General features: G+C 44.1%; 1 protein-coding gene and 1 long non-coding RNA gene across 4 annotated transcripts in view; one reads left to right on the forward strand and one right to left on the reverse strand.

The window, feature by feature from the left end:
- Positions 1 to 197: 197 nt before the first annotated feature.
- LOC138916442 (uncharacterized) lies at positions 198 to 23,159 on the reverse strand. Its single transcript, XR_011423721.1, has 2 exons — positions 22,895 to 23,159; positions 198 to 4,045 (listed from the first exon to the last, which is right to left on the reverse strand). It is a non-coding gene; the product is annotated as an uncharacterized lncRNA (long non-coding RNA).
- Positions 23,160 to 23,377: 218 nt separating this feature from the next.
- Positions 23,378 to 27,280, forward strand: part of B3GALNT2 (beta-1,3-N-acetylgalactosaminyltransferase 2) — a 50,982-nt gene continuing 47,079 nt past the window's right edge. For 2 of the 3 annotated variants that reach the window (XM_070228957.1, XM_014733762.3), the window contains exon 1: positions 23,378 to 23,745. In XM_070228957.1, coding sequence (XP_070085058.1) covers positions 23,634 to 23,745 — 112 coding nt within the window. In that variant the 5' untranslated portion in view covers positions 23,378 to 23,633. The remainder of the gene's footprint in view (positions 23,746 to 27,280) is intronic. The other variant, XM_001491545.7, reaches the window with a different exon arrangement.

Consider the following 27,280-nt stretch of genomic DNA (forward strand, 5'->3'; position numbering starts at 1 on the left):
TGACTTAACAACACCACAACGCCTGTAGTCACACCAAGCAGTCTGAGAGGCAAAAGGCTTTCATCTCCTCCATCCTACAATTTTTCAAAAAGCTGGTAGGAAACCATGGAGCACACTCTTGACTTTAGTGTGGTTGCACTTTCTGGCCATTTAAAAACCATAAAGCACCTACTCGCTATAAATACACCTTCACACTGTGCAGCTGAATGCTGGTTTAATTGTGGTGATTAAGGCCGGGGGAGGGCCGCTTCTGGGTAAGCAATGAAAGAACAGCTTGAAGAGGAAGGGAACATTGTCCCATGAAGCTCAAAGGTAACATTAGTCAGTGTAGTTCACGCCTAATGCCCATTGTCTGGAGTGAGGGTATTGACATGTTTCTGTGAGAAAAGCAACCTATTATTACCACAGCCAGGTGTACGTGCAAGTGTTAATTCTCTGACTTTTCCTTCCAAATCATTTGGTAAAATTCTTATCATTTACTTGGAGCTTTTACATTTATTACATTATATTTTATTTTTTGTTTTTAACTTAATCTGGACTTCATTCAACTCAATTTTAAGTATAAACCAATCCCTGGGGCAGAATAAAGGAAACCATTGTCCCTGATAAAGTCAGGGCTTTCGAGCTGACGCCTCTCTTAGGATACCTGTTTCCCCATCAGATGATTCACTGTTTCATCTCAGCCCTTCTGGTCTTGAACACGCAGAAGTGCAGATCCGCACTGGCACATCTTGCTATACTTAAGACTATGTAAGAACAAGAAAATGCAAGAGGAGAGGAGCAGTCCCACTTGGTGACAAATAATGATTGAGCCAGAGGGATTTAGAAGACCTAAATCCCAGAGTGATAGGAGCCTGGACTTTGGAGTCGAAAGGACACAGGTTCAAATCCAGACTCTGCCGCTCACCAGTTCTGCCACTGCTCTGAGCTTTCATTTCCTTATCTGGTAAGATGAGGATGACAACATCTACTTCATAGGGAGCTCTTGAGGATTCAATGAAATAATGTGTTTAGCATTGCCTGGGACATCACACAGGCTCAATAAACAGGAACTATCTGCATTTACCTTGTTAACAATTATTGTGGAAACAAGACCAGACAGAGACTCAGAATTTTTTTTTCCTGAGGAAAATTTGCCCTGAGCCAACATCTGCTGTCAATCCTCCTGTTTTTTTTCCTGAGGAAGATTAACCCTGAGCTAACATCTGTGCCAATCCTCCTCTATTTTTTTGTATGTGGGACACCTTCACAGCATGGCTGGTGAGTGGAGTAGGCCCATGCCTGGGATCTGAACCTGCGAATCCTGGATGCCAAAGCGGAGTGCATGGAACTTTAACCTTTCAGCCATGGGGCCAGGCCCGAGAGACTCAGAATTTAAAATAAAACTGTCATTTACTGAAGATGCATTGAAGGAAAGAGAGAAGATAAAACTTACCAGCCAGTAGCTGGGCACCCATCATACTCCAGTACCATAACACCTCAAAATTACAGGCTTTTTCATACATGAACATAACTGGGGAGGCCTCCATTGCAGGAACTGCTGTCTGGAGAAGGGACCTTATGATATGCAGGGAAGACAAGACTTCACAATAGGCAGCAAGGAGCAGATGCTCATGCTGTAGTTGTAAGTTTGCAAACTTCAAAATTGCCTTTTAGGGGCCACCCCGTGGCCGAGTGGTTAAGTTCGCGCCCTCCGCTTCGGCAGCCCAGGGTTTCACTGGTTCAGATCCCAGGCATGGACATGGCACCGCTCGTCAGGCCATGCTGAGGTGGCGTCCCACATGCCACAACCAGAAGGACCTACAACTAGGATATAAACTATGTACTGGGGGGCTTTGGGGAGAAGAAGAAAAGAAAAAAAGATTGGCAGCAGATGTGAGCTCAGGGCCAATCTTCAGGAAACAAAAAGTTGCTATTTAAAGAGCAGTGATAATACTCATTTGAAGAAGGTCAAAGCATTTGTCTTGTAAAACATTCAGGGTTTCTGAAGGGATCAAAGCATTCATCCGAGGAAGCAAGCCCGTTGGGGTCTCTCTGGTGGCTGGAACTTTTCTTTCTGTTTCTAACTACAACCAAGTGGAGCCGTCCTTTTGTGGTGAGCTGATTTCTCTTTTTCTGGTTTTCACTGCTGACAATTTTGAATGAATACACACTGGACCAAGAGACCAAAGGCTGGACCCCTACTCTACAATGCCAGATCACGGGGAACTGAGGAATGGCGGCTGGAGCTCAGGCCGGGCTGGTGAGGAATGTCCGCCTGCTGCCCCAGCCTCATGCTGGAGGAGGGGTGGCGGTAGGAAGCCATCAGGGGTTCTGCCAGGGAGAGTCAAAGTGCATAGCTTAAGGGAGCTTGGCACAAATGATCAGTTATTGTTATAGGCTAAATTGGGTCCTCTAAAATTCAGATGTTGCAGCCCTGACCTCCAGTACCTCAGCATGTGACTGTGTTTGGAGAACAGGGTCTTTATAGAGGTAATCAGGTTAAAATGAGGTCATTGGGGGTGGGCCCTAATCCAGTATGACTGGTGTCCTCATAAGAAGAGGAGATTAGGACACAGACACGCACAGAGGGAAGACCACATGAGGACACAGGGAGGAGATGGCCATCAACAAGCCAGGGAGAGAGGCCTCAGAGGAAAGCAAACCTCCGACACGTCGATTTGGGCCTTCCCGCCTCCAGACCTGAGGCAGGGAATGTCTGTTGTTTAAGCCACTCAGTTTGTGGTATTTTTGTTCTGGCAGCCCTAGCAAACCAGTAACAATTTTCGCATCCTTATATAGAGCTTACCAGGTGCCAATGCACTTTCTAAGCACTTTGCAAATATCACTTTACAGATCCTCTTAAGAACCCTGTAAGCACTCAGATAAACCCATTTTAAAGATGGCAAATGAGGTATAAAGAAATCAAGTGACTTGCCAAAGTCGCCTGGGTATAAATAGGCAAAGCTGGAACCCAACAGTCTAATGCCAAAGTGCGTGCTCTTAATGATTTTGCTATGCTCCCCCTTGGAGTGGTTGGGAAATAGTTCATAGCCAGGGTTCAAAAGAAAATAGTGGACAGTGGAACAGAAAGAGTGCTGGGGCATATGACAGGTGATGCTGAAGAGTCCCTGCAGGTGGTCAGTCATCATGGGGGACAGGAGACATGGGAACGGGGAACACGTGCAACTTCAGATAGCTGGGACAAAGCCACAGGGCAGGGTCATAGGGCGAAGCCTCAGTCATGATGGGCCTGGCTAGAGCGAGATCCAGATTCACGTAATGTCTAGAGAACTAGAATTTGCCAGAGAAGAACTTGAAGTGGAGACAGTAACAGAAGCCTAATCCTGCAAACTGGGACCCACGATGTCAAGAGAACTCAGGACCGGGAAGTCCAGGGCAGAAGCCTCAGGAGCAGCACAGGTAGCGGGTGGTGGTCGGAAGAACACGATTTTCAGCCAGGTGATGGGTACTGCTTCCCGAGTCAGCCTCATCAGGAGGGGTGGGGCCAAAACTCTTCAGATGGGGCCGGGACTACCTGAGCACAGATTGGAACTGACCGTATGGGACTCAGGAAGCCCAATTCTGGGGGCCAGAAGAAGCGGAGCAGAATGGGAAGAATGGGAGAACAACTTCTCCTTGGGGGCAGCCCCAGCATCCTCTGGGAATGTCCTTTTCTGCTTGAGGAGGAGGCGCTTATCTATATTAATCTTCCGGAAACATTGCTGAGACGGAACCCGATTCCACTAACAGAGAAAGGCTTGGGAAGCGTTTACTACTGCAAGGGAGAGAATTCCCCTGGGCACACAAAGTATTTGTTGACGTTAGAGCATCTTGAAAGAGAAGGAGCTTCAGCGGCGTAGAGTTCAAGCTCCTCAATCCAGGAAACAGGTTTCCATGTTCCTTTCAACACCATTATCTTCCTACATGTTGACATCTGGCATTTTGTAAACATCATACAAGAAGGCTATTATTTTTTTCTGAAGAGGACAGTCATTTGAAGAGATGAACTTCTAAGCATCGTGGCTGAAGAGTTCTCCAATATAAGGTACCCCAGGTGCAGATTCTGCAATGATTTTATGATGATTGGTTATGCATTAATAACACTTTTCTTCCTAGAATGTAAATGCTGATAATGTTAAACTAAGATATACATATTCCATTAATCATGAAGACTAATAGAAAATAATGGCCCCCAAACCTACTGAGAATAAATGAAGGACTCACTTAAGAAAACATTGAGCTTAAGCTTTATCAGTATAATATTTATATTTAAATACCCGTAAGTGGTTAATTTGTTAGTGATTCACAGTGAATCAAATATTTATAATATGGATTATATTTTTAGCACTCAGATAACAGCAATATATTACCAAGAGCATATTTGCGCACCAAAGTCTTCATTAACTTGAATATAATTAATTGAATTTTCAGCACGTTTTACATCAACATAGCTATTTAAATTTTTCAGAACATGTTTGTTACTGAACTGCCAAATGCCATGATAAACTATCTTTATAGTCTTTGCCTTAATTGGGAGAAGAAAAATGGAAATTTCAAAGGCAAATTTCTTTTTAACCGCTAGTCAAATGAAATGTGTATAACAAAAGTAATTAATGCTAGATTTAGAAGAATTCTAATCTTAAAATATAAGTATTATCAGCATCTGCCTCATAAACAACATCAGACCACACATTTCCTATCAATTATGAACTAGTTGTTTTAAAGCCCAAATTCATCTAAGTGATTTTTAAAAATTTTATTACAAATGTATGAGCGGAGTCTAGCTGGTCCAGTATTTGAAGTGATGGCAGAGAGGGGCACGGGAAGTGAAAAGACTCTGGATCGTGTAAAATGGGAGAAACACCAAGAGCAGCTCACAAGCACTATTTGCCATGCACAAGTCAGCATACTTAACTTAACTCCCCCAGAATTCTCCATGAGGTGTGCACTAATATTACTCTTACTTTATTGATGAGGAAACTGAGCAGTGATGTGCTGGTAAACCAGGTTAGGGAAGGGGGCAGGTACGATCTGTAGCATTTGTCAGTTTCCATGGTGTAAATACTCTCGTCAAGGCTGATTTCAAGTTACCAATGTGACATCAGCAGGCTTGCAAATTTCCTGACAATTTAGCTATTGGCTGTCACGAGCCAATCAAGTCACTTGCTCAAGTTCACAGAACACAATCAGTAAATAGAAGAGCTGTGATTTGAGCCCAGGACCTCTGACGTCAGGCCTGTGTTCTCAACCATTATGTCATCCCGTTTTCAGAAAGAATAATCCGTAAGGGGGAGAAGAGGAAAGAAAGGGGACCCCATCATGCCCAGGGCACCGGAGCACGAGTCACGGTCAAGAGTAGACAAGTGTCCATCTGCTCTAACTTGACACTTGAGTAAGAAAAAGGAAGAAAAAGTAAGTTGTATAATACAATAAACTCTCAGAGGAAGAAAAATTGACAAATTTAACAGTTCTTAAGTTAGAGGAGATGCTACACCTTTTGTTTCTGTTTTTTTAATGAAAATGCCCTGTTCCAGAGAGATCCTTAAGTGATGGGGCAGACAATTAAGCTGCCTTTGTTTGGTGGAGTTGCCACAAATTCCTTCAGCCTCTGAGAAATGGGACACAATCAGGAACAGCAGCACCCTTCAGATGCGTGACAGGGCAGTGTTCTAGAACTTTCTTCTTGGCTAATCCTCACGCCTCTTCATTCCTGTCAGATGGTTTATGGAATAAAAAGCATTGTTTCCCCAAATCAATTTATGAAATGAAATTTATTCACACTTTTATTTACTAGCTACTGTGCACTTTGTACCTTGGCACTCAAAGGATAAAAACAGATAAAATTCCTTTTCTCTACGAGTTTCAGGGTGAAGACTGTCGAGTCCATTGGCTGCTGGGGGAGCATGGCTTTCACACGCACCAGCAGATCCTGACCCGCAGTTGGGAAACCACTTTTGTATTACATATAACTATGATGGCTGGCTGCCCTTGAATTCTCCAGACAGAATCCCATTCTTGAAAGCCCTACTGAAAGCGCTAGTGGCCAAAGTCAATTTTGCTGGAGATTTTGTAGGGGTGATGGAGGAGGGTTTTATGTCACCCATGTTTTATAAGTCCCCTAGGACATGTCTGCACCCCCAGCTGAGGATGCTCCTTCCTCACTCCTCCCCTGAGCAGGGCAGGGGCCCTTCCATCCTCCCTTTTCCCTCCCAGGAACACAGCCATTCCTATTCATGTTTCACACAGGGTAGCGCTATTGGTTTCTCTCAACCCAACGCACCAATTCACCTGCAAGTCCTGGAGTCGTCCCTTCAGAAAGGGAATATCGAAGTCTTCACCTGATAAAACTGTGCCTCTTGCAACCCACTAAGAAATTAAGATTTCCTCCAGAGCATTACACATATCTATTTCCCCTTCTGGACTGTGAGCAGCTTGGGAATAGGGACTCTGATGAACTCAATAAATGTTGAATCAATACATGAATTTCCTGGTTAATCGATAAAGTGGATGGTATTATCCCCACTTTACAAATCAGGAAACGATGGCTTGCAAAGAAAAGTGACGAGGACTGCCAGCCTTCAAACACAAGCCCAGGAAGGCCGGATGCCTTAAAGAGGCAGCAAAGCCCAGGGGTTAGGATGAAGACTCTAATGTGACAGATAATATGGGTCTGAATCTTGGTTCTGCCACTTACCAGCTGTGTGACTTTGAGACTTAGCTTCTCTGTGTCTCAGTTTCCTCATCTATAAAGTAAGGATGGTAATAATGCTACCTGTGTGAGGATACATGAGTGATATTTGTAAAGCACTTGGGCTTGTGCCTAGCTCATCATATATATTATATACGTGTCCATGAGTGAAGAAATGCAAAAATAAACTGTGGCATAGTCACCCAGTGGTGGACTCTCATACTAAACACCAGCTAAAATGAACAAATTAGGTCTACATATATCAAATAAGACAGGTATTGAAAATATAATGTTGACTGAGAAGGGCAAGTTGTACGACAATATATAAAGTATGCTATTTAGGTAAATGTTATAAACAAAACAATACTACATGTTTTGATGGACACATAGACACACGCGTGTGCACACACACACACACACACAGACATAGTTACAGTATAGAAACATGGGCCAGGGGATATTCCCCAAATTCACTATGTTGGAAAACTGAGAAAGGAAGCTGAGAAGAGGAGAATTGGGAAGGGGAACAAAGAAGACGTCAGCTGGGCCTGCAATAAAGTGAACGCGGGAACAGAGGCTTCTCCACGTGTGTAAGCCGAGGTGCCTTGGAGCTGGTCCTGAATCTCAGCGGCTCTGCCTTTATCTGTTGTACGCATGCATGCCACTTAAGGTCCCCATGCCCCAAACTGCTGCCTTAGCACAGCAGGCATCGTGTTTCTCTTTGTCACTGTTGGAGCCCAGGGGCTGCCGCAGTGTCTGGCTCTGAGCAGGTACTTAAAAATCATCTGTTAAATTAAATTTAAAAACAGGATATTTTAGTAAGTGTTTAGACAATTTGAATGTCAAGACATTTATAAGCTCATAATATAACAAAGTAGAAAGAGATGATAATCTATACGCCTGTGTGAGGAAAGCTATGAGCTAGCTATATGTAATGGGTTAGTCACTAAAGTCAGGGGGTGGTTCAAAACGATCAAGGGTGTCTTAGCGTAATGGATTTTTAGCCATTACAGGGACGTGGAATGAGCGCTGAATACTGAAGTGCAAAGATAATGGAGTCACAGTTAAGTCAATTCTGAACCACAGATGCGTCATCCCTTCAAGGTTATCTGATAAACTTAAGGCAGGGGTTACCTGGATCCCTTCTGAAGTCACACGTTCAACACTGTCGGACCTCTGTATCTGCGGGCTCCCCATCCGTGGATTCAACCAACCGCAGATGGAAAGGCCTGCGATGGTTGTGTCTGTACTGAACATGTACAGACTTTTTTTCTTGTCATCATTCCCTAAACAATATAACAACTATTTACACGGTACTTACACTGTATTGGATATTATAAGTAACATAGAGGTGATTTAAAGTATACGGGAGGATGTGTGTAGCTTATACGCAAATACTATGCCTTTTTCTATAAGGGACTCGAGCATCCATGGATTTTGGTATCTGTGGGGGGTTCTGGAACTAATTCCCCACAGATATGGAGGGACGACTGTATCTCATTCCCACCACAACCTCCCATCCTTCTAGCTGGTCGCTCACTTACAGCCATAGTCGTCTCTTCTTTGTCCTCTCGAGGGCCTCCAGCACACAGATCCCTTACTTCCTCCTGCTCAAACAGTCCTTTCTTTTCCCCAGGTCTCCCCATAATCAAGTTAGAGTCTCTGATCCCTCACTTCAACCTCCCTCTTGCCAACTTCCTAGATTCCTTACCCTCCTTTCTTTGAGCCCACCTGGCAGAAGCCCAACCCTGGATAAACACAACTATTAAGGCTCTGGGTGCCCTTCATCTTCAGGCTGCTGAGCCCTGTGGAAGAAACTCAGGAAGCATGATGTGATGTAGGAAAGCACTCTCATACAAGGGTGGTCTCCAGTTCACCACCAGGCAAACTATCCCAGAGGTCACAGAACAGAAAGCCTCACAGACCATGTTAAGAAGCTTGGATCACATGGGTTATCAGAGCAATTAAAAAGACACAGGAAGATGGCAAGGGGAAAGATAGAGGGTAAGTTAGCACACTTAGCCAGCCCTCGGGGTCTCGTGCTTAAGATTCGGCACTCTCACTGCCATGGCCCAGGTTCGTTTCCCAGTTGGGAACCACACCACTGGTCTGTCGGTTGTCATACTGCGGTGGCTGTGTGTTGCTCTCATGCTGAAAGCTATGTCACCAGGTATTTCAGATACCAGTGGGGTCACCCATGGTGGACAGGTTTCAGTGGAGCTTCCAGACTAGACAGACTGGGAAGAAATACCTGGCCACCCACTGCCAAGAAAGCTGGCCACAAAAACCCTGTAACAGCGGAACATTGTCTGATATAGGGCTGGAAGGTAAGAGGATGTCACAAAAAAAGCCGGACAGGGTTCTGCTTTGCTGGACACAAGGGCACTAGGAGTCAGAATCAACTCGATGGCACTAAAACAAAGCACACTTAGAATGGGGTGCAAGCAGGGCAAGAGGATCACACCACCTGAACCCTGTGTTCCACCGTGTTTGGTTGACTTGTTTCTCTCTCTGCCACACCAGCCTCCTTGCTGATGATGTGGTTACTGTGGTTACAAGGACTGGGGCTGAGGTTGGACAAGGGGGTCAGCAGATGGAGGTGCCTGGAGCCAACCCACACTTCCCCTCTCAGAGAGACTCAGGTACCACACCCTTAGCCAACGTAGCTCACAACGACCCGCTCAGCCGCCAGGCCTTTTTCCTGCATTTCTAGGGGTGGGCAGAGCATACATGGGGCACGAATGAGGCAGAATAGGTGACACCAAGTGTGGCCAATGTAGAAATGGCGTCACCACCAAGCTGGAGGTGGCAGGACTTGTGCCTTATTAATATGTAAGGTCTATTTTGGTGCTTCCATCCCTTTCTATGTGTCACTACACTCTCATTTGGTCCATCCTTTTTATCTATGTTTAGTATACATGCGCTTCATTTATTCTGTCTCTGACATGTCTTATAGGTTAATTACTTAAAACGTCTTATGATTTCTGCCTCTGCCTCACAAGCTAATTGCTCACTATCTATCCTACTTGCTTTTCTTGTTTTCTATATAGCAGAAGTGAATTTCCTTATGTAATACTTCAAACATCCATATTGCTGGGATATTCTTCCTTTTCCTTGCTTCGCCTAGCCAGTTCCTGCTTCCTGTGCCAGGCTCCCCTCAGGCTCTAGACATGGTCACATCCTCTTGCTATTGGCTCACAAACACCCTGCCCTTCCTCCGTGGCAACACTTAAGACACTTCCCTGTAATGACTGAGTTCCACGAGGGCAGAAGCCATGTCTGTCCTGTGCGTTGCTGGATCCAGGCACATGATATTTGTTCAATGATTGAAAAAGAGTCAAGCTGTGAGAAGCAGCCAGCAAACAGCTTCGCTTTTCGGGTGTCTGCTCCTGCTCAGTCTCCTTCCTGAGAGGCATGTAAACAGGCGATATCACAAGTGAGTCCCTGTTTTTTTCCTGTTAGAGTTCATGTCCACACTATTTTCTCATTTCTTTTGTGCATGAGCTGTGCTTGAAAACTCCAGAAAACATGTCACCTTTTCCTCTTGTGACCTACAACTTGCACTCAACTCTCATACTTCCCTCAGGGGTCACACCTCCTCTTCGGAGCCTTCCTCAGGTGTATTCTAATAGCAGGTGGGTTTACTTTTCCCACACTGTGTAAAATCACCTTGTTTTGCGATGGCTCATTAGTCCATCTCTCCACTAGTCTTTCCCTTGCTTGTCTTTCCACACAATGCCTGGTGCAGAGCAGATGCCCTGGTCAACATATGCCGACAAGAAAATGAGCAGAGGCGGGCCTTGGCATAAAGACTTCCTTCTCTTTGGCTTCACCATGATCCCGTTTGCCTTCAGAGGACCAAAACCTCTCCTGAGCAGAAGAGGCCCCCAGCCCAGCCTTATATCCCTCCAAACTCGTGGGCAATCAAGATAAGCCCAAATAGAGGAGGAGAATGGCGGCTCTTTCCCTGCCCGCTCCGAACACCGCCTCGCTGGAAAGCAGCCTGGCAGGGTCCTCCGGAAGCTCCCTTTTCCCCTTGAATCACATCAGATTTCCTCTGGAGAGTGAAATGAGGGATCAGAGAGAGGCCTTAACGTCCTCCCTGAGACCAAACCAAAAAGAAGAGAATCCACGTGTGTCCATTAATGTGTAGTCCACTGTTCTACAGGGAGCAGATATTCACCATAACCTCTTTATAGATGTCATTCAATAACTAGGTGTTACAGCACAGAAGTTATTTTCATAATCATCACCTGGTTTTTTTAGACCAAGGGGCTCATCTGTGGGGGATGCCATACTGTGTCAACTTCACAGTCCCATCACTCTGTTCGCGACTTTGCAATGTGAAGCGGCTAACACTCTAATGCCGCCCTGTCCCTTCAGACCACGTGAGTCTCCTTCCTGCTCCCTCTGCTCATAGGATGCAGGGGCCTTTATCAGCCTGGGCTTGGCTGGCCCGGTCCCCTTACCATGAGGTCTGGGGACTGGTCTTGCTTCTCTGAGGATTGCACATTTTTCCCAGTTCTTAAAAAATGCCTGGTGCAGAGCAGATGCCCTGGTCAACATATGCCGACAAGAAAATGAGCATCCATGCCCTTTGCATGTGACTTTGCAGTTCCTCCAGCTGGAGGTGGTATATATTTCCGCGCACCACTGATGTTTGGCTTGGCCTGTGGGTAGAAGTGACGCCACAAGGTTCTGAACCTTGACCATGAGAGGCCTCATGTGTTTTCGCTCAACCCTCCTGCACTTCTGCCTCTGCCATTAGAAGGACATGCCCAAAGTAGCAACTCTCCCTTCAGCATGGGCCCCAGAACAAGACAAGAACCTGAGCCAATGCACAGTCTACAGCAGTCACCCCCCTGCCTCGCGGATGCATAAGCGAGAGTGGACGTTGAGTGCTGGTGTGGTTTATTCTGCAGCCGCAGCTGACTGAGACGCTCTCCACCTTCTCCACTCCTCTAGCCTCACAGAAGAAAGGAAACACATTTTAGAGCATCTGCTCGTGCCGACTACTTTCATATACAGTATTATATTTAATTTTTTCAAAAATCCTGTAAAGTAGTCATTATTTTTCACATTCTACAGACAAGGAAACTGAGTCTCAGAGAAATTAAGTAGCTTGCCTGAAGTTATAATTTTAGCAAGTGACAGAGTTAGGATTCCACACCAGGTCTTCTGACTTCACAAGAAACACTACTTCCACTGTTGAATACTTTCTAAAGATCAGATAAGGTCGCTGGAGTATCTGATTGCCATCCCCACAGAAGATAATTATAGGCTTTGTTCCCTCACTAGTTCATCAGGGGACAGAGATAGTCACCTCATCATGTATGAACCAGGAGGAAAAGCTGTTCAACAGTGTATAAGAGTGGGATCTGCCACTGAGACCATAGAGGAAACTCGCCCTAACGCGTATGCCAATATGGATAATGAACCCTACTCATAATTAGCTATTTAGAGTTACCCTTCTATCTTTTAAGGTCAAAATGTCATCCTGTCCTCTGACTCAGAATGCCTCTAAGATACTCTTGCTGAATTAATGTAATGCCATTTTAGAAACTTAATGCCATGCTCTCTGCTAGCATTTGAAAATCATTTCTTATAAAGTAGCTCTACAATTTGCCACAAGGCTTCTCCATACACATTTCGGTCAAAAAGCTTTGAGGTAATTTTAATAGTATATCTTGGGCAAATAACAAACAATGTTGATTTTTAACCTAAACAAAAGACAAAAGTGTGGGAGAAACTTGTTTTTCTCTTTCTTTGATCTCCTAAAAGCAAGATTCCTAACATTTCTCAAGGTGCAGAATGAAGAAGGAGGAACAAGATAAACAAATCAGGGCAGAGAGGTTATAAATGAATCTCTTCCTATATGCATACACCGAAATCACTCTAAGAGTGTTAAGTTATGGAAGTTTGCAATTTGAGAAATGTGTTCTTGTGAAGAATGATTAAGAGAAATTCATCAGATTATACATAAGATAGTTAAAAGGAATATTCAGGAGCAGACCTTAATATAAGTTTCCAGATGAGCAAAGTGGAAAGGTCTGGAATTTCTCATTGAAAGGGATTTAGTATATTCTCAAAGTTGGACTGTGTTGACTGAAGACAATTAAGCACTAATGAGAAAGAGACCAAATTTTACTTAGATCTTTTTTTCCCAGTGTCACGGCTGCTTTCTTCCTTGAGTACTGTCTAGATTATTCCTGTTCCTTCTAATTACCCTCTTCCTTTCAACAAACTTTATCTCAATTCATTTCACACCCAGCCACTGGTCATCCTTGGTTTTTGTCGTCGTCTACATCTCTGGTTAGGTGTGCGAGGGCCCTGTGCGGCAGCCTTCACTTTAATCAGCCTCTGGGGCACAACTCAACGAAATAGGCATTCATCCCACCTGGCCACTGAAACAGAGCCGATGGAGACGACTGCAGGGCTGCCAGTCAGACACATTAAGGCTCCATTGGCAGAAGTTTCAAATGTGAGCCCCACATGAAAAGGCCCAGGACAGTCCCTGAGTGCGTGACAAGTCGATGGAGAGGAAGTGATAGCAGTGGTTTATTTAGCAATAGCTATAGGGTCTTCTGAGCAACAGTGGGAGGCTAGCTCATTATTAATATTTTTGTTTGACTATAACTATAAAGGCTTCTTTTTAGAAAGAAATTAGGGGGCAATGCTTGCACACCTGCCAGTTCTTCATTTCAGTGGGAAATCTAGTTGTGCAGACCCCAAAGCTATGATGGTGCAACTGTCCACATGGTGGCAAGAATATCTCTTGAGTTCGATCAGTTCTAGAGAAAATTAACAGCCTTTTTCTGGGTATTGGGTTTGTTTGCTTGTTCTTTGTGTCTCTCCCTCAGTAGAGTAGAAGCTTCGTGAAGACAAGAACCAAGTTTGATTTGTTCTCATTTGTAACCTCACACATAGACACATAGTAAATATTTGTTGAGATAGAAAGAAAGAAAGAAAGAGGGAGGAGAAGAGAGAAAGAAAGAAGGGAAGGAAAGAAGGAAGGAAAAGAAAGGAAGGAGAAAGGAAGGAAGGAAGAGAGAAAGAAAGAATAGGAGAAAGGAGAGAGAGAAAGAAGGAGAAAGAAAGGGAAAGGAAGGAAGGAGGGAAGCAAGGAAGGAAGGAAGGAGGAGGGAGGCAGGAGAGAGAAGAAAGAAGAAAGAATACTATCCAAGTCTGGCAAATTTTTACGACAGAGGAGCTTTGCTTCCATGAAGCACCCCTTAGCCTTTTTTTTTCTTTTTACATTACTGATGGTCTCAATCATTTCCAGCACCCACTTCCCAGCAGCCTTCCTTCCCATACTCCTCTCTTTATCATATTTCTCAAATTTGCTACAAACTTTAGCCATCGAAATGTGCAAGGACTAAGGAGTCAACCAGCTGATGGACAAATTAGTCTATGATATCAGCAGAAAGCCAGGAGAACTTCCTAGAAACAAGGGTGTTTCAGGGATTCTTACAGAGACAATGGACACCTCTTGTTTGTTGTCAAAGCCATGAGTGACTCTAGCTTTGCCAGTTCCAGACAGCTGAAGGATACGTCTCAGCAGCTGTGACCTCTGTAATGCAGAGTCAGACCCAAAGAGGTTAAATACTTTCCTTGCTCAAGGTCACGTAGCTAATAAATGCAGATGTGGGTTTTGAACTGATTTATCTGATGGACCTGCAGAGAATATTCTAATTCTGTTTTTTCTCTCATAAAGTCTTTCTGAATTTTAAATTTTATGACATTAGATTCTGCCGAGATTGCCTGAATAATGTGCATTCTTTCACTCTACTATTGCAAACTTCTAAAATTTTTTATCTTTGGACATCTCTACTCTTATCATTGATAACAAGAAATTTGGTATCATTTGTAATAGTTTTTAAATATTTATAATCTTCAATAGCAAGGTCCCCCAAGATATATGGAAATTGGACTTGACTAAAAATTTATATACAGTATACAAATAAGAAATGTGTGCATACAGCAGTGCATGTGCTGAAACTGAAGTGGTAAAATTAATAGACATTACTCTGTTATTAGGAGGAAGACAAAAGTTCATCTTTTAAAGGTAAAAAGACTCAGTATGAAAATACAACACAACTAACATTTTATAAATTGTCAAATATTATTTCCTCTTTGTGAACCAATGGAGATGCTTCTTTTCATAGACAGGTACAAATGAATTTTGCCAAAGTAAAATCTAAATTGAAATCTCCTATTTTTAGCCTGTGGCTAAACTAACGTTTACCAATACTTAGTTGCCACCCCATCATAAGGCAAAAAGAGGCAAGCTTTTTACTGCCACCTACTGCTGGAAGAGGTAACAGCCTGCTAGGTGCGAAGAGCAGCGAGCCGTGGATAGGGTGACTGAACGTCCTGCTTTACAGAAAGTCCCTGTTGTCTTGGCAGCCATTCAATTCAGCATTTGTCCTGTTTCTTTTTTGTCTCAAAACTCTGATTTGATGATAAAGTAGATGGTAATTACTGGCTCTTCCCATACATCATTTAAAATACTCGATTAGTCTTCTCTCTGCCCCCTCAATGCACCCACACCTCCTCAACCTGAGCCCTCCTTCCCGCTCCAGCCTCTTTCCTGTCTTTACAACCAAGCTTCTCGAGAAAGGGATCCGTACACCGTTTCCACTTCATTACTTCTTTCCTGAACTTCTCTGAACTTCTGAAATTCAGAGCTCTGAACTTCCGAACACTCTCTCTTTCCCTAACTAGTCCTCAACACTGCTAGCCACCTACCAACCATCAAATCAGTAGACACTTTTCTGTCTTTGCGTTAGTCAGCTCAGGCTGCTAAAAGTACCACAGACTGGGTGGCTGATAAACAACAGACATTTATTTCTCACAGTCTGGAGGCCGGAAGTCCGAGATCCTGGTGCCAGCGCGGTCGGGTTCTGCTGAGGGCCCTCTTCCAGCTGTGGACAGCCAGCTTCTCGTTGTGTCCTCACACGGAATAAACAGAAGGACCTGGCTTTCTGGCCTCTTCTTATAAGGGCACTAATCCTACCAAGAGGGCTCAACCTCACAACCTAACTTCCTCCCAAAGGCCCACCTTCAAATACTCACACTGGGGGTTAGATTTCTGAATTTGGGCGACACACTCAGTCCGTAAGTCTTTACCTCACTTGACATATAGACAGCACCGTACATGGTGGTTTGTTCTCCCTCCCACCTCACCTCTGGCCTCCTGTGACGCTTTCTCCTGTTTCTGCCTTTGTGCTGGCTTCTTCTGTGTCTTTTCCAATTTCCTCTTTTTCTGCTTGCACCTAAATGCTTGTAATTCTGTTTTTCTTTGCTCTGCATACTATCGCTGGGTAACTACACCCCATGAATTCTACTACAATCCACTTGATAAGGATTCCAAATTCATTCATTCATTTGTTCAAAAATATTTAGGGAGCACCTACAAAGTGCCAGTCACTGCTCCAGGTTCTGGGGTCAGTGAACAAAATGGAGGGGAAAGGGGAAAAGTTCCTGCTCTCTGTGGACAACAAGACAACAAACCACAAACAAAATAAATAAGTAAATTGGACAGTATGTTAGAGAGTGATAAGTGATAGAGAATAGAGTAATGGAGGTTGGGAGTGGTGGGGGGAGGTTATAGAGAATAGAGTAATGGAGGTTGGGAGTGGTGGGGGGAGGTTGCCATTTTCAGTGGAACGCACATGCAAGGCTTCATTGAGAAGGTAACATTTTAGCCGACTTGAAGGAGGAGAAGGAGTCATGAAGTGTCATGAAGATGTCAAGGGGAAGAGCAGAAGGAACAAACAGTGCAAAGATCCTGAGGCCAGAATGTACCTGTCATATTCACAGGATGGCAAAGAGGCCACTGTGGCTCCGGAACAAAGTGAATGAGGAAGAGGGTAATAGGCGATGAGGCTGGAGAGGTCCAGGGCTCCAGATCGCCTAGGGCCTGTAGGCCACTGGAAGGACTGTGGTTTCCCTGTGAGTGAACTGGTGAGCCACTGCAGGGTTTTAGGTCGAGAAATGGCATAGTCTCATTTGTTTTAACAGAATCACTCTCAGGTCAGGTTACCCAGGAAACAGACTCTGAAACTCAGGTTGTGTGCAGGCTTATTGGGGACCACTCTTGGGGACACCCATAAGGGAGTGAGGGAAGCAGAACTGGGCAGAAGAACTGTGGTGTGGCTTCAAGAGAGGCCATGGGATAGCACTTCAGAATTATCCCAAATCTTTTTACCCCTATTTAACTTAGTCATTGGATGCAGGTTGCCTCAGAGGAGAGGGCTATACCCTTGAGCATGGCAGCACCCTTTAGGCAAGAGCAATTTCCAGAAGAGAGTCTTCAGCAGTCAACACTCTCCACCCTGCAAGGGGAATCTGGGTGGGGCACCACAGCATCTCCTCCGTCCACCTCTTATACCTCTCAGATAGACTTCGTTCATTTACTAAGTGTCAGGAAATGCTCTTCCGTCTTCTGCTTGGTCCTTGCTGCTGCCGCTTGTCTCAAGGTGCACACAATACTCGTCATCTCCCTCCTCTGCTCCCTGTGGTAGGTTCCCCTCACGCTCAGCCGGGCTACCCTCAACAATGCAATGTGAGTGCTCCTGCTAAAACGTAAGTTGGATCACGTTACTCCTCTGCTGAGAACCACCAAGTAACCCCTCTGCTCAGAACCATCAGGTAACTACTCTCCATTCACTTCAGCCACGATCTATCATGATTTATATCACATTCTGGCTGGAGACCACATCTCTAACCTCATCATCCCATATTGTTCTCTTCCTTACTCTCTTTGCTCTCATCACGCCATTATTATTATCTTATCTCATTGTTGCCTCCTTCCTCTTCTTCAAACACATTTTTGTAGGACAATTTGGCAGTTATTTTCCTACTCTTCTTGGTGAAGCAAGACAAGAATCCAGATGCTTCAGACTGAGATGTCAGGAGTTCTAGCTGGTGGTGTAAAAGGTTGTCGTCTGCAAAGACTATCTGATAGCCACATCATAAGCACTTAACTTAAAAGAATTCAACTACCGGCTAAAAAAGATAGAGATGTAATAATTTAAATAGTGCACATTACTTGGGCAGTGTGTGCCCTAGGCAAAAGAGGCAGTAGTCCTGAAACCCTGGAAAAGAATGTTTGAATGTTTTTAAAGGTTTCCCAACCATTAACCAAACAAAAGTGAACTTTGTTGTTTAAGTGACTAGGCAAGATGGTTTCCTTGAAAAAAAAAGTGAACAGTTGAGAGCTGCAGAGAAACATTAATGATGAAGAATTAGAAGAATAAAAAAATAATCTTTCTACAGAATCACATACACAAAACCATACATACCACACATTTTAGGCTATATAAGAGATTTTCAAGGGTAATTTTGACTCCATTGGTTGGTAATAAGAACTGAACCCTGTACTGGACACAGAGAACCATCGAGAAGTGACCCTCACATGGAGATGAATAGGCCCTTGGAAAGGGCATAAGGGGGTAGGGGCCTAAGGCAAGGGATGGCCAGTAGGGAGTCTCTTGGTGGACCAGGGGAGCAATTATATCTCATATCTAGTTTTAAATTTTCCTTCCTGTATTGCATTTTCTTAGCTAAAATCCTTAATAAAGTCTGTTAAATGTGACAGCCATGTCTTAGCTGTGATCTGGGGGATAAAGGGAAGTATTATGTCCACGTTTGGAGTGAAAGCAGTAGGAGCTGGTGTTGTGGCCTAAACAAGTCGTCATGGGCTCCGGTGGTTGAGAGAAAATTAGAGCAGCAACCTGGAACAAGAGGTGGCAAGTGACAGTAACGGTGAACTTGTGGAAAAGCAAACAGCCTTGGGACACCCATAGATATCTAGAGAGGGGATAGAATTTCCGTAGTTAGACAGGTTAAGGGCACAGACTGCATTCTTCGGGATTAAAAGGGAGGATGCTCGTCCCTTTCCATCACCAGAAAAGCAGAGAATTGGGGAAAATTCAGTGTATATATACAAAAAGAAATATCTAGGGTAAAGTGGTTAAACTTGGAGAGAAAGATTAGGGTGTGCTAAAGGAGGAGTCTAACCTTATATTTTTTGTTTACATTTGTATTGCTTGCATTTATTAAGATAAGCATGCATTAGTTTTTTAATTAAACAAAGTTCAAGGAGAAGGTCAATAACTATGAAAAATGATTATAAAACTCATCGGAAATAATTTATTTGTGAGAAATAAGAGTATTGGGGGGAGAATTGCCCTCTGGATTACAAAATATTATAAAACTACAATAATTAAAGTATTATGGTGCTGATATAAGGATGAATTGATGCAAAAATGTGGCTCAGAAACAAACACTATTATGCATAAAAATTTTAATAAATTAAGGTGACATGATAAAGTAACAGAGAAACAATGTTCATGGACAATAGATACCTATATGGGAAAAATAAGTAAATCTATTTAGGAGATCCTTACATGATACCATATTCCAAAATAAATTCCAGATGGATTGAAAAGCTAAATCAAATAAATAAGAACACTGATCAGATCTCATGATCAGAAATATCCTAATATGGGAAAAAATAAAATAATGATTTCAATTCGTAAAATTTTAAATGTTTTTGTGTCCAAACAGTCATAGACTTAAAAGGCAAAAAAACTCAGAAAAACACTTTCAACAAATATAAATGTAAAGGATTAATATCTTTAATATACAAAGAGCTCATACAAATGGATAACAGGCAAAATACACAGATATTTACAAAAGAAGAAATAGAAACAGCTTATAAACATAAAATATTCAATCTCATTAATAAAAAAGTATTTTGCCCTTTGAATTAGGAAAGACTTTTTTAAAAACTTTTTTTATTCTAAGTACTAAATAAATGTGAAAATACTTATGTTAGGTGAAAATCAATGGATATAAATTCGCATGACTGCAAATATTTTTTTAACTAAAAAAACAAAAACAATATATGATTTGTATTTGGTGTGATTTAGCTTCTTCTCTATATTCTTCTATATTTCCCAGATTCCTTTTTATAATCATGCGTTACTTTTGCAGTCAGAAAAAAAATTCTTCCCCAGAGGCTCCCGGATAAAATCCAAATTCCTCAGCATAGCATCTGAGAGCGAGCTGGCTTCTGCCTCTGTTTGCCTCTCACCATTTTCCGGTAGTCTCTTTCCTGAGTTCATGCCAAATTGCTTTCATTTCCCTAATTGCCATGTCATCACTATCTTGGGTTTATTTGTCTTTATTATTTATTTATTTTTGCCTAGAGTGTTCCTGAGTGCCCTTCCCACCCTCTGACCTTCCTAATTGGCCTCTGATTTCAAGCCCCAGCCTCCTCTGGGGTGCCTTGTGGGGTCAGATACCCCCTGCTTTGTGCCGCCACAACACTGTGATTCCTTTCTTTTTCTTTTTTTTTCTTTTTTTTTTGAGGAAGATTAGCCCAGAGCTAATATCACCTACCAATCCTCCTCTTTTTGCTGAGGAAGATTGGCCCTGAGCTGACATCCGTGCCCATCTTCCTCTACTTTATATGTGGGACTCCTACCACAGCATGGCTTGCCAAGCAGTGCCATGTCTGCACCCAGGATCTGAACCAGCGAACCCTGGGCCACCAAACAGAACATGCACACTTAACCACTGCGCCACTGGGCCAGCCCCTGTGATTCCTTCCTCATGGCACTTATCACACTGAATTGCAATCAGGGTGAGCAACCATCCTGGTTTGCCTCTCCCTAATTCTAATTCACTGTTATCTTGTTCATATCTTAGACTATGAGAACCCTGACTTCACAGATTGTTGACATGATCTCTGGGTTTTTAAAGTTTTATTCTTTCCATTATACATATTGTCTCTTTTACGATCTTTACCCACCTTAGTCTTGAGTTTAATAGAGGACAGTACACAAGTAAATGGAAGGGTCACTAGTCCTCTCAATAGGTGATATAGGATGGCTCCCATTGTGGTGAGATCTGAAGACGCTAACAAGTTATTCAAAACTATTTCTGTTATAGGCCTGTCAGAGTGCCAATGAAGTTTCCCTCGTAGGTAAAAGCATTTTGGTAACTGGAATGAGCAACATCTTGATTAGTTAATAGATTAGGGTGGTTTTGTTTATTCCTTCCTTCAGTGCTCATTGTAACTTTGAACAGTTGTTTAAATACTGCTATTTAATACTGCAATCTGCCCCACTTCAGTCCCACATTCCCAACTTCCCTGCTTTGCTCTTATTTTTCATATTTTCTTTAACACTCATCATCTTCTAAATGCTGGTAAAATGTATTTCTTTATTATATCTATAGTCTACAGTCTACTCGCCCCCCATCACCACAGGACAGGGATCTCTGTTTTGGTCATCGATTTATCCCAAGTACCTACAAAAGTGCCTGGCACATAATAGATGCTCAATTAGGTTTTTCTTGAATGAATAGATCTGCCTAAATTAGAGATGATCGCTCTTTTTGGTTAACTCATTATAATTTTTTAATCACAAAATGAAAATTTCAAGATATCAACAGAGGCCTTTTACTATCTTTCTTGAAGATAAAAAACAGGATACCCTTAGTAACAACCAATTATTACTTTCATGACAATTTAATTGAAATGTAGAAAGCAGGTCAGCATAATTTCTAACAAAGAAGAATTTCTAAGAAGAAATTTGTAGACATTTCACATTCTCCATCCTTATTGTGATACATAAACTCTGTTTTGGGAAAGAGGCAGGCAGATCTCAGTGACATGTGCCCAAGAGCCACAGTGATCACAGCCTGCTAATTCCATGTTTCCCACAAGAAGGAAAATTGTTTTCTTGTCTTCAGAGTATTCAGGGGCCATAGAAAGTATGTAGCGGCCCTAAAGAATCCCAAAACTGTGTAGAAACAGATGCTTTTCTCAAATTTGCATAATATCCTGTAGCAGCCAGCCTCTAAGATGACCCCCAATTATCCATGCTCCTGATACCCACACCTTTGTGTGGTCTGTCCCACAGTGAATCAGGGCTGGTCTGTGTGACCAACAGAATATGCAGAAGTGACTGTGTGTCTTCCAAGGATTCATCATAAAAAGCACTGAAGCATCTGCACTGGTCTCTGGATGACCTCTAGCTCTTGGAGAAGCAGGCCACCATGGTATGGGGACACTAAAGCAGCTTGTTGAAGAGACCCCTTAAAGAGGAACTTAGGCCAAAAGGCAGCACCTACTTGCCAGTCACGTGAGTGAGTCACCCAGGGAGTGGATTCTCCAGCACCAGTCAGGCCTTCAGATGATCACAGCCCCAGGTGACATCTTCATGCAACTTTATGGGAGGCCCTGAACCAGAATTTAGCTCCCAAGTTCCTGACCCACAGAAACTGTGAGAGATAATAAATGATTGCTGTTGTCTTAAAAGTTTTGGAATAACTTGTTTGGTAGCAATAGATAACTAACAAATATACAAATCCTTTGAGAGGAAAAAAAATTACTTCTGACCCCCTATTAGTTTAATTACGTTTATTATTTTACTTAAATAAGTACAAACATACAGTATGAACTCCTTATGCTTATTGCTTTTATACAACTATTAAACCAAAACAGATTTTAAAATTAAATATAGTACAGACAATGTTATAAAACAATCAAATAAAAAGTAATTTTAATAGAGGGCTATTTTGCTGAAATTAAATTGCCACTCAAAGAGACTATGGTACCTACAGTACCTGAGATGTTTCCTCCTGGGCTATTTAGTTACTTGAATAAATTACCTTTTTTGCTTAAGCCCGTTTGAAGTGGGTTTTCTGTGTACTTCACCCAAGACTTTTCTCAACAATATAGTTACCTTCTGTTTCCAAAACTTGCGGAAACTTAAGCACCATAAGCCAGGCACTTATTTTCATCCTTCCCTCCACCTTCCTAACACCAGGACCCTGGTAGGCTCGCCTCTCCACCCACCGCCTGCACCAGGGCCCTCGGGCGTTGGCCGCAGGCCGGCCGGGAGGGCGCGAGTCCTGGGGCGGCAGCATTCGATCTCGAGGGAGCGCTGCCCGAGTCCCTCCCCGGGTCCCTGGGAACCTGCATTCTCTCGGCCCTCAGGGCCCGCGTCCTATGGGAGGTATGTAGACACCTTGTTCTACTCCTAACTTCCCAGCGCCAGTCTGAAACCGGGGCACGTGGAATTTTACCCTCGATTGGACCACAGCCTGATCCCCCGGGTGCGGTCTTGCTCATCCTGCGCTCCTGGAGGACGGAACCAGGCAGAGAGCCGGGGCCGTACCGCACCAGAACTAACGCTGATGACTCACCGCTGAAGGCGCGGGGTGGGCTGCGCGCCGGGCTCTTCGGGCCAAGCCGACGTCAGCAGCATCCCACCTCCCACAGAAGGCCAGCGTTCGGCGTAAGGAAGCTCGGAGGAATTTAAAACGAGGGTCCCTCAGAGCTCCTTCAAATCTGAGGCAGCCGGCAACCTTCGCCTCGGCTGTTTCCCTCCCCCGAGAGCCTGGTCACTTGGCACTACCTCCCCTCGGCCGTCGGGGGGCAGTAGGCGTCGAGAAGGGATGCGCATGCTCCGTGTGGGGCCTCGAGCTTCGCCTCTGCGACCGCCGAGTGACGGAAGCGAATGCATGGGATTAAGGGAAATGTGGTTTCCCAGCCTCGGGATCACTAGTGCTCCCGCTGCCTAGGCCCAGAGCGGGACTTCAACTCCCGGCTGGCCGGCGGGCGCGGGAGGGGCCGCGAGAAAAGGGGGCGGGGCGAGCCAAAGAAAAGGTGGGCGGGGCCGGGGGAAGGCCAGGAGGAGGAGGGGGCGGGGCTCCGGCCCGCTTAGCTGCTGCAGCCCGCGGTCTGAGGAACCTGAGGCGCGGGGCCGGGAGCCGCGAGGATCCTGGACGGCGGCGGGCGCGAGGGCGGGCGCGTCCAGAGTGGTCGCGCGGGTCAGCTGCCGCCCCTCCGCCTTGTTTCTTGCGGGTCCCCTTCTTCTCCGCCGGGACGCGGGAGAGCCCGGCGCGCGGCGGGGGCGCGAGGTGGAGCCGGCGGGGGCGGCCAATGCGAAACTGGCTGGTGCTGCTGTGCCCGTGTGTGCTCGGGGCCGCGCTGCACCTCTGGCTGCGGCTGCGCTCCCCGCCGCCCGCCCGCGCCTCCGGGGCCGGCCCGGCAGGTGAGGTCCTGGGGCCGGGAGGGGCGCGAGGCCGGCTCCGAGCCTCGGGCGGCTTCCTCTGCCGGGAGTCCTGGAGGGGGGGACGGGCCAAGCACGACGGTCCCCAGACGAAACAAACGGCCCTCTTCAGCCTTGGGGCGTTAAGATCGGGTGAACTTGCGGGCGCTTGTCTCTTTTCGGGTCCCCGCCGCCTCTCACCTCCCGGCTTTCCTCTCTGGCCGCAAACCCGGTGCCCGCTCCCGCAGGTCCCCCGCCGTCCCCCGGGCCTGCCCGCCGGCCCCGGGAGCAAACCTCGTGTGTCCTTCAGCCGCGAGTGGCGGCTGCTCACGCCGGGGCCGGGCCGCCGGGAGGCTTTCTTCCTCCCCAAGTTGTCGGTCTCTGTCGGTCAAGACTTTGAGGTCGTAGTGACATGGGTAATGTTTGGGCTGTTTTGAAAGGTGTCTGGGCTTTTAAGGAATAACTTTAAGAATATACTGTATTTTGTGTTCTTTGGAAACTCTATGATGTGAGTCGGTTAAACAAATCTAGACATGAAATAGAGCATGGCTACGAGCGGAGCTGTTCTTGCGAGTTTTGTTTGCAAAGCCTGCTGATGAAGGATTCGTGAAAATAGCAAATTGTTTAACGATCTTATGCATTTGCTCTGAAACTTACTCTCTCGTGGGAATGGCATCTTTGTTCTTGTTCGTTTCACAACCTAGTAAGTAGAATGCTCTGCCCATAGTAAGTACCCAGTGGATTTTTTTTGTTAGAGGGTTCCGCCACCCTGAACACTATTCAAGGTTTCTCCGTTTTTCTTGTCTTCTTTTTTAAGGGCTTGCCCTGGGACATATAAAGAAACTTGGAAGGCTGTTTCAAAGAGGAGGCAATAGTTGTTTTGTTTTTTCACTACGTGGGGATTTTTTTCTTACCGCTTCTCCCCAAAACAGCTGTTTTCTTTTCCAAAAGTTTTAACAATTAGATTTGAATATTTGCCATTCTAAGATGGGTCTGTGCCTTAACTTCTGAGTAGAAAGTATAGAAACTAATTTGGCGATCCTCAGAGCAACTTCAGTGTTAGAATTGGGGTGCTTTATTCTGGTAACAATCTCTTAAAATCTTTTACTATTAGACCACAAGCTCTTTGAAAAGGCTTTTTGTGGGACTTGACTAGAATTAAAATACTCCATAAATGATTTCATGAAAGTACCATGTTACAAGGCATTTAAGCTGTTAACAGGTTAGGATTTTTTGTTTTGTTCTTTAGGTTTTTGTGAACTGAACTGAGGAAAGGGTGTCTCATATATATAATGCTTTGTAACATCTGTGGGGTTTGTGTTTTACAGGTTTCTTTCTTTTTTTGTGTGAGCTCTACTGGAATTTACTTGCAGAGCATCCTTAAGATATTTATGACCTTAACAGTCTTTTGGGGTTCAGTAAACAGGCAAAAACCCTGCCTTCAAGCTTAAAACCTAAGTCGGCCTGTCGCGCAGTTTCTTAGTTGGAGGTGTTTTTCCCCCTCCTTAGCGTGTGGATGCCGTCCTTATCTGCTGTCCCGTTAGACCAGGCTCGATAGATTAAGGAAAGTGGACAGTGAGGAGGGAGGGACAGGGCTGTAAGTGAGGAGGTCAGTACTGGTTATATAAATTAACTATTGTGCATCTGGTTAGATGGGAAAGAGAGTATTTTCATCTGAATGAAACCTGACCGAGTCCTAACTTTCCTTTGTCACTTTTGGTACTTTCAAAATAAAAACACCAGAAGTATCTTGATTGCTAAAGTTTCCCATAGGACCTTTTCCCATCCTGTTCTCACCATGTTTAGACTAAAACATTTGGGCATTTTTACATTTCATCCCTTCTACCTTAAGCCTAAAGTGAGAGAGAAAAACCCAAGATTTTGTTGCGTTCTTCCTTTGAATTAATGTTTTAAGATTTGGTTTTGTTTTCTTTTCTCTTCTGCCTCTTTGTCTGTCTTCAGTCTCATTAAGTCATGGCAGTATTTTTTGAAAGGGAGATTTACCTTCCCTGAATATTAAAAAAAGGCCCTCTGACTTGCAGTTGGTTCAGCAGACGTTTGAGAGCCTACTCTGTGCCAACCCCTGTTGTAGGTGTGAACTACAGCAGTAATCAAGATAAAGTCCCTGCCGTCACGCAGTTTACAAGTTAGAAGGGAAGACAGGACGTAAGGAAGTAATTATTAAATATCATGGGGGATGGAGATAAGTGCGGTGACAGAAAGCAGCGTACGAGGACAGAGAATGATGTGCTGCTGTTTTAAATAGAGAGGTCAGGGGAGGCCTCTCTGAAGAGGTGACAAGTGAGCAGGGACCTGAATGAAGTGAGTGAGTCGTGCTAGGACCTGGTGCTTTTCTAATGCAGTGGCTCACCTTAAACAGCTGCAACAGTCAGGGAGAGCAACTGGTGAGGAGGAAGCAGGTGTCTTGTGAAATCCAGCACAGCTAGGGGTGACAAGAAGAAAATGGAGGCAGACACAACCGCTGGACTAGAGAATAGAGATAGAGGATATCTTGATGATAATATTGGTTTTGAGTAATGCCTTAGTATTTAGAAGTAATGTGACAAAAGAAGGCTTCTCTTTCTAGGTTATTTGGAAAGAAGGAAACCAGAGAGAAAGGAAAGAAGCATATCTGTTAAACAAATGCTTAGAGTGCTAGGTGTTGTGCTAAATACATAGTCCCTGTTCTCAGGACGCTCACAGTCTGTTGAATTGAAACAGACATGGGGCTCATAGAAGGCCAAAGACAAATTGAGCTTGCTTTGCAATTTTGCCTAGGGCTGGTTCATCCAAAATTATCCCTATATGCTAATCTTGTCTCTGTGCTTCAGTTTCCTAATTTATAAAATGATGACCTCATAGGGTTATTGTGAAGATTCAATTAATAAAACACCCAGAACAGTGCCTGACTCATAGTAAACACTCCATGAACTTGAGAGAGGAGTGGTAGTATAGTGGTGGCTGATGCCTATGCTAGGGAGGTGTTTTGGGAGGTGTGTGAAATTGGCGAGAGCATGCACACGAGAGTGGAAATTTTGGTCTAATGTTTAAGAATCCCTGGGCTTATTTTGAACAGTCAGTTTTAAAGTCAACCTCCCTTAGTCTTTAATAAACTTTTGGATGTCCATTCTCAGTGCAGAGCCTAGCAGGTAGCCAGACTCTGAGGATATATTACATAGTAAAGAAAAGAAATGGTCATTGTCCTCAGGGAGCCTGTGTGGGGTTTTAATTATCCCTGACATTGTGAAAACTTGTTTCTTGTTATCTCTCTGCCATGTAGAACAGTGAATATAGGAGGTGCTCAGTAATTTGAAAAAATAAATCAAGAGAATAAAACTGGGAATGTATGAATGAAGTTGATACCTATAGATTGTTCACATTCCATGATGACCTTAGGATTAAAATTTTTTTCTTATGAAAGTTGTTTGTAACTTGTTTTGAGTTCCTTGTAGAAAAATTTGAAATTATTTTTTAAAACCATGAAAGAAAAATGGTCCATACTAGATAGTTTTTGAATGTACGTATATATAATTCAAGT

Source organism: Equus caballus, chromosome 1 (genome assembly GCF_041296265.1).
Source record: "Equus caballus isolate H_3958 breed thoroughbred chromosome 1, TB-T2T, whole genome shotgun sequence".
Classification (NCBI taxonomy): Eukaryota; Metazoa; Chordata; class Mammalia; order Perissodactyla; family Equidae; genus Equus; species Equus caballus.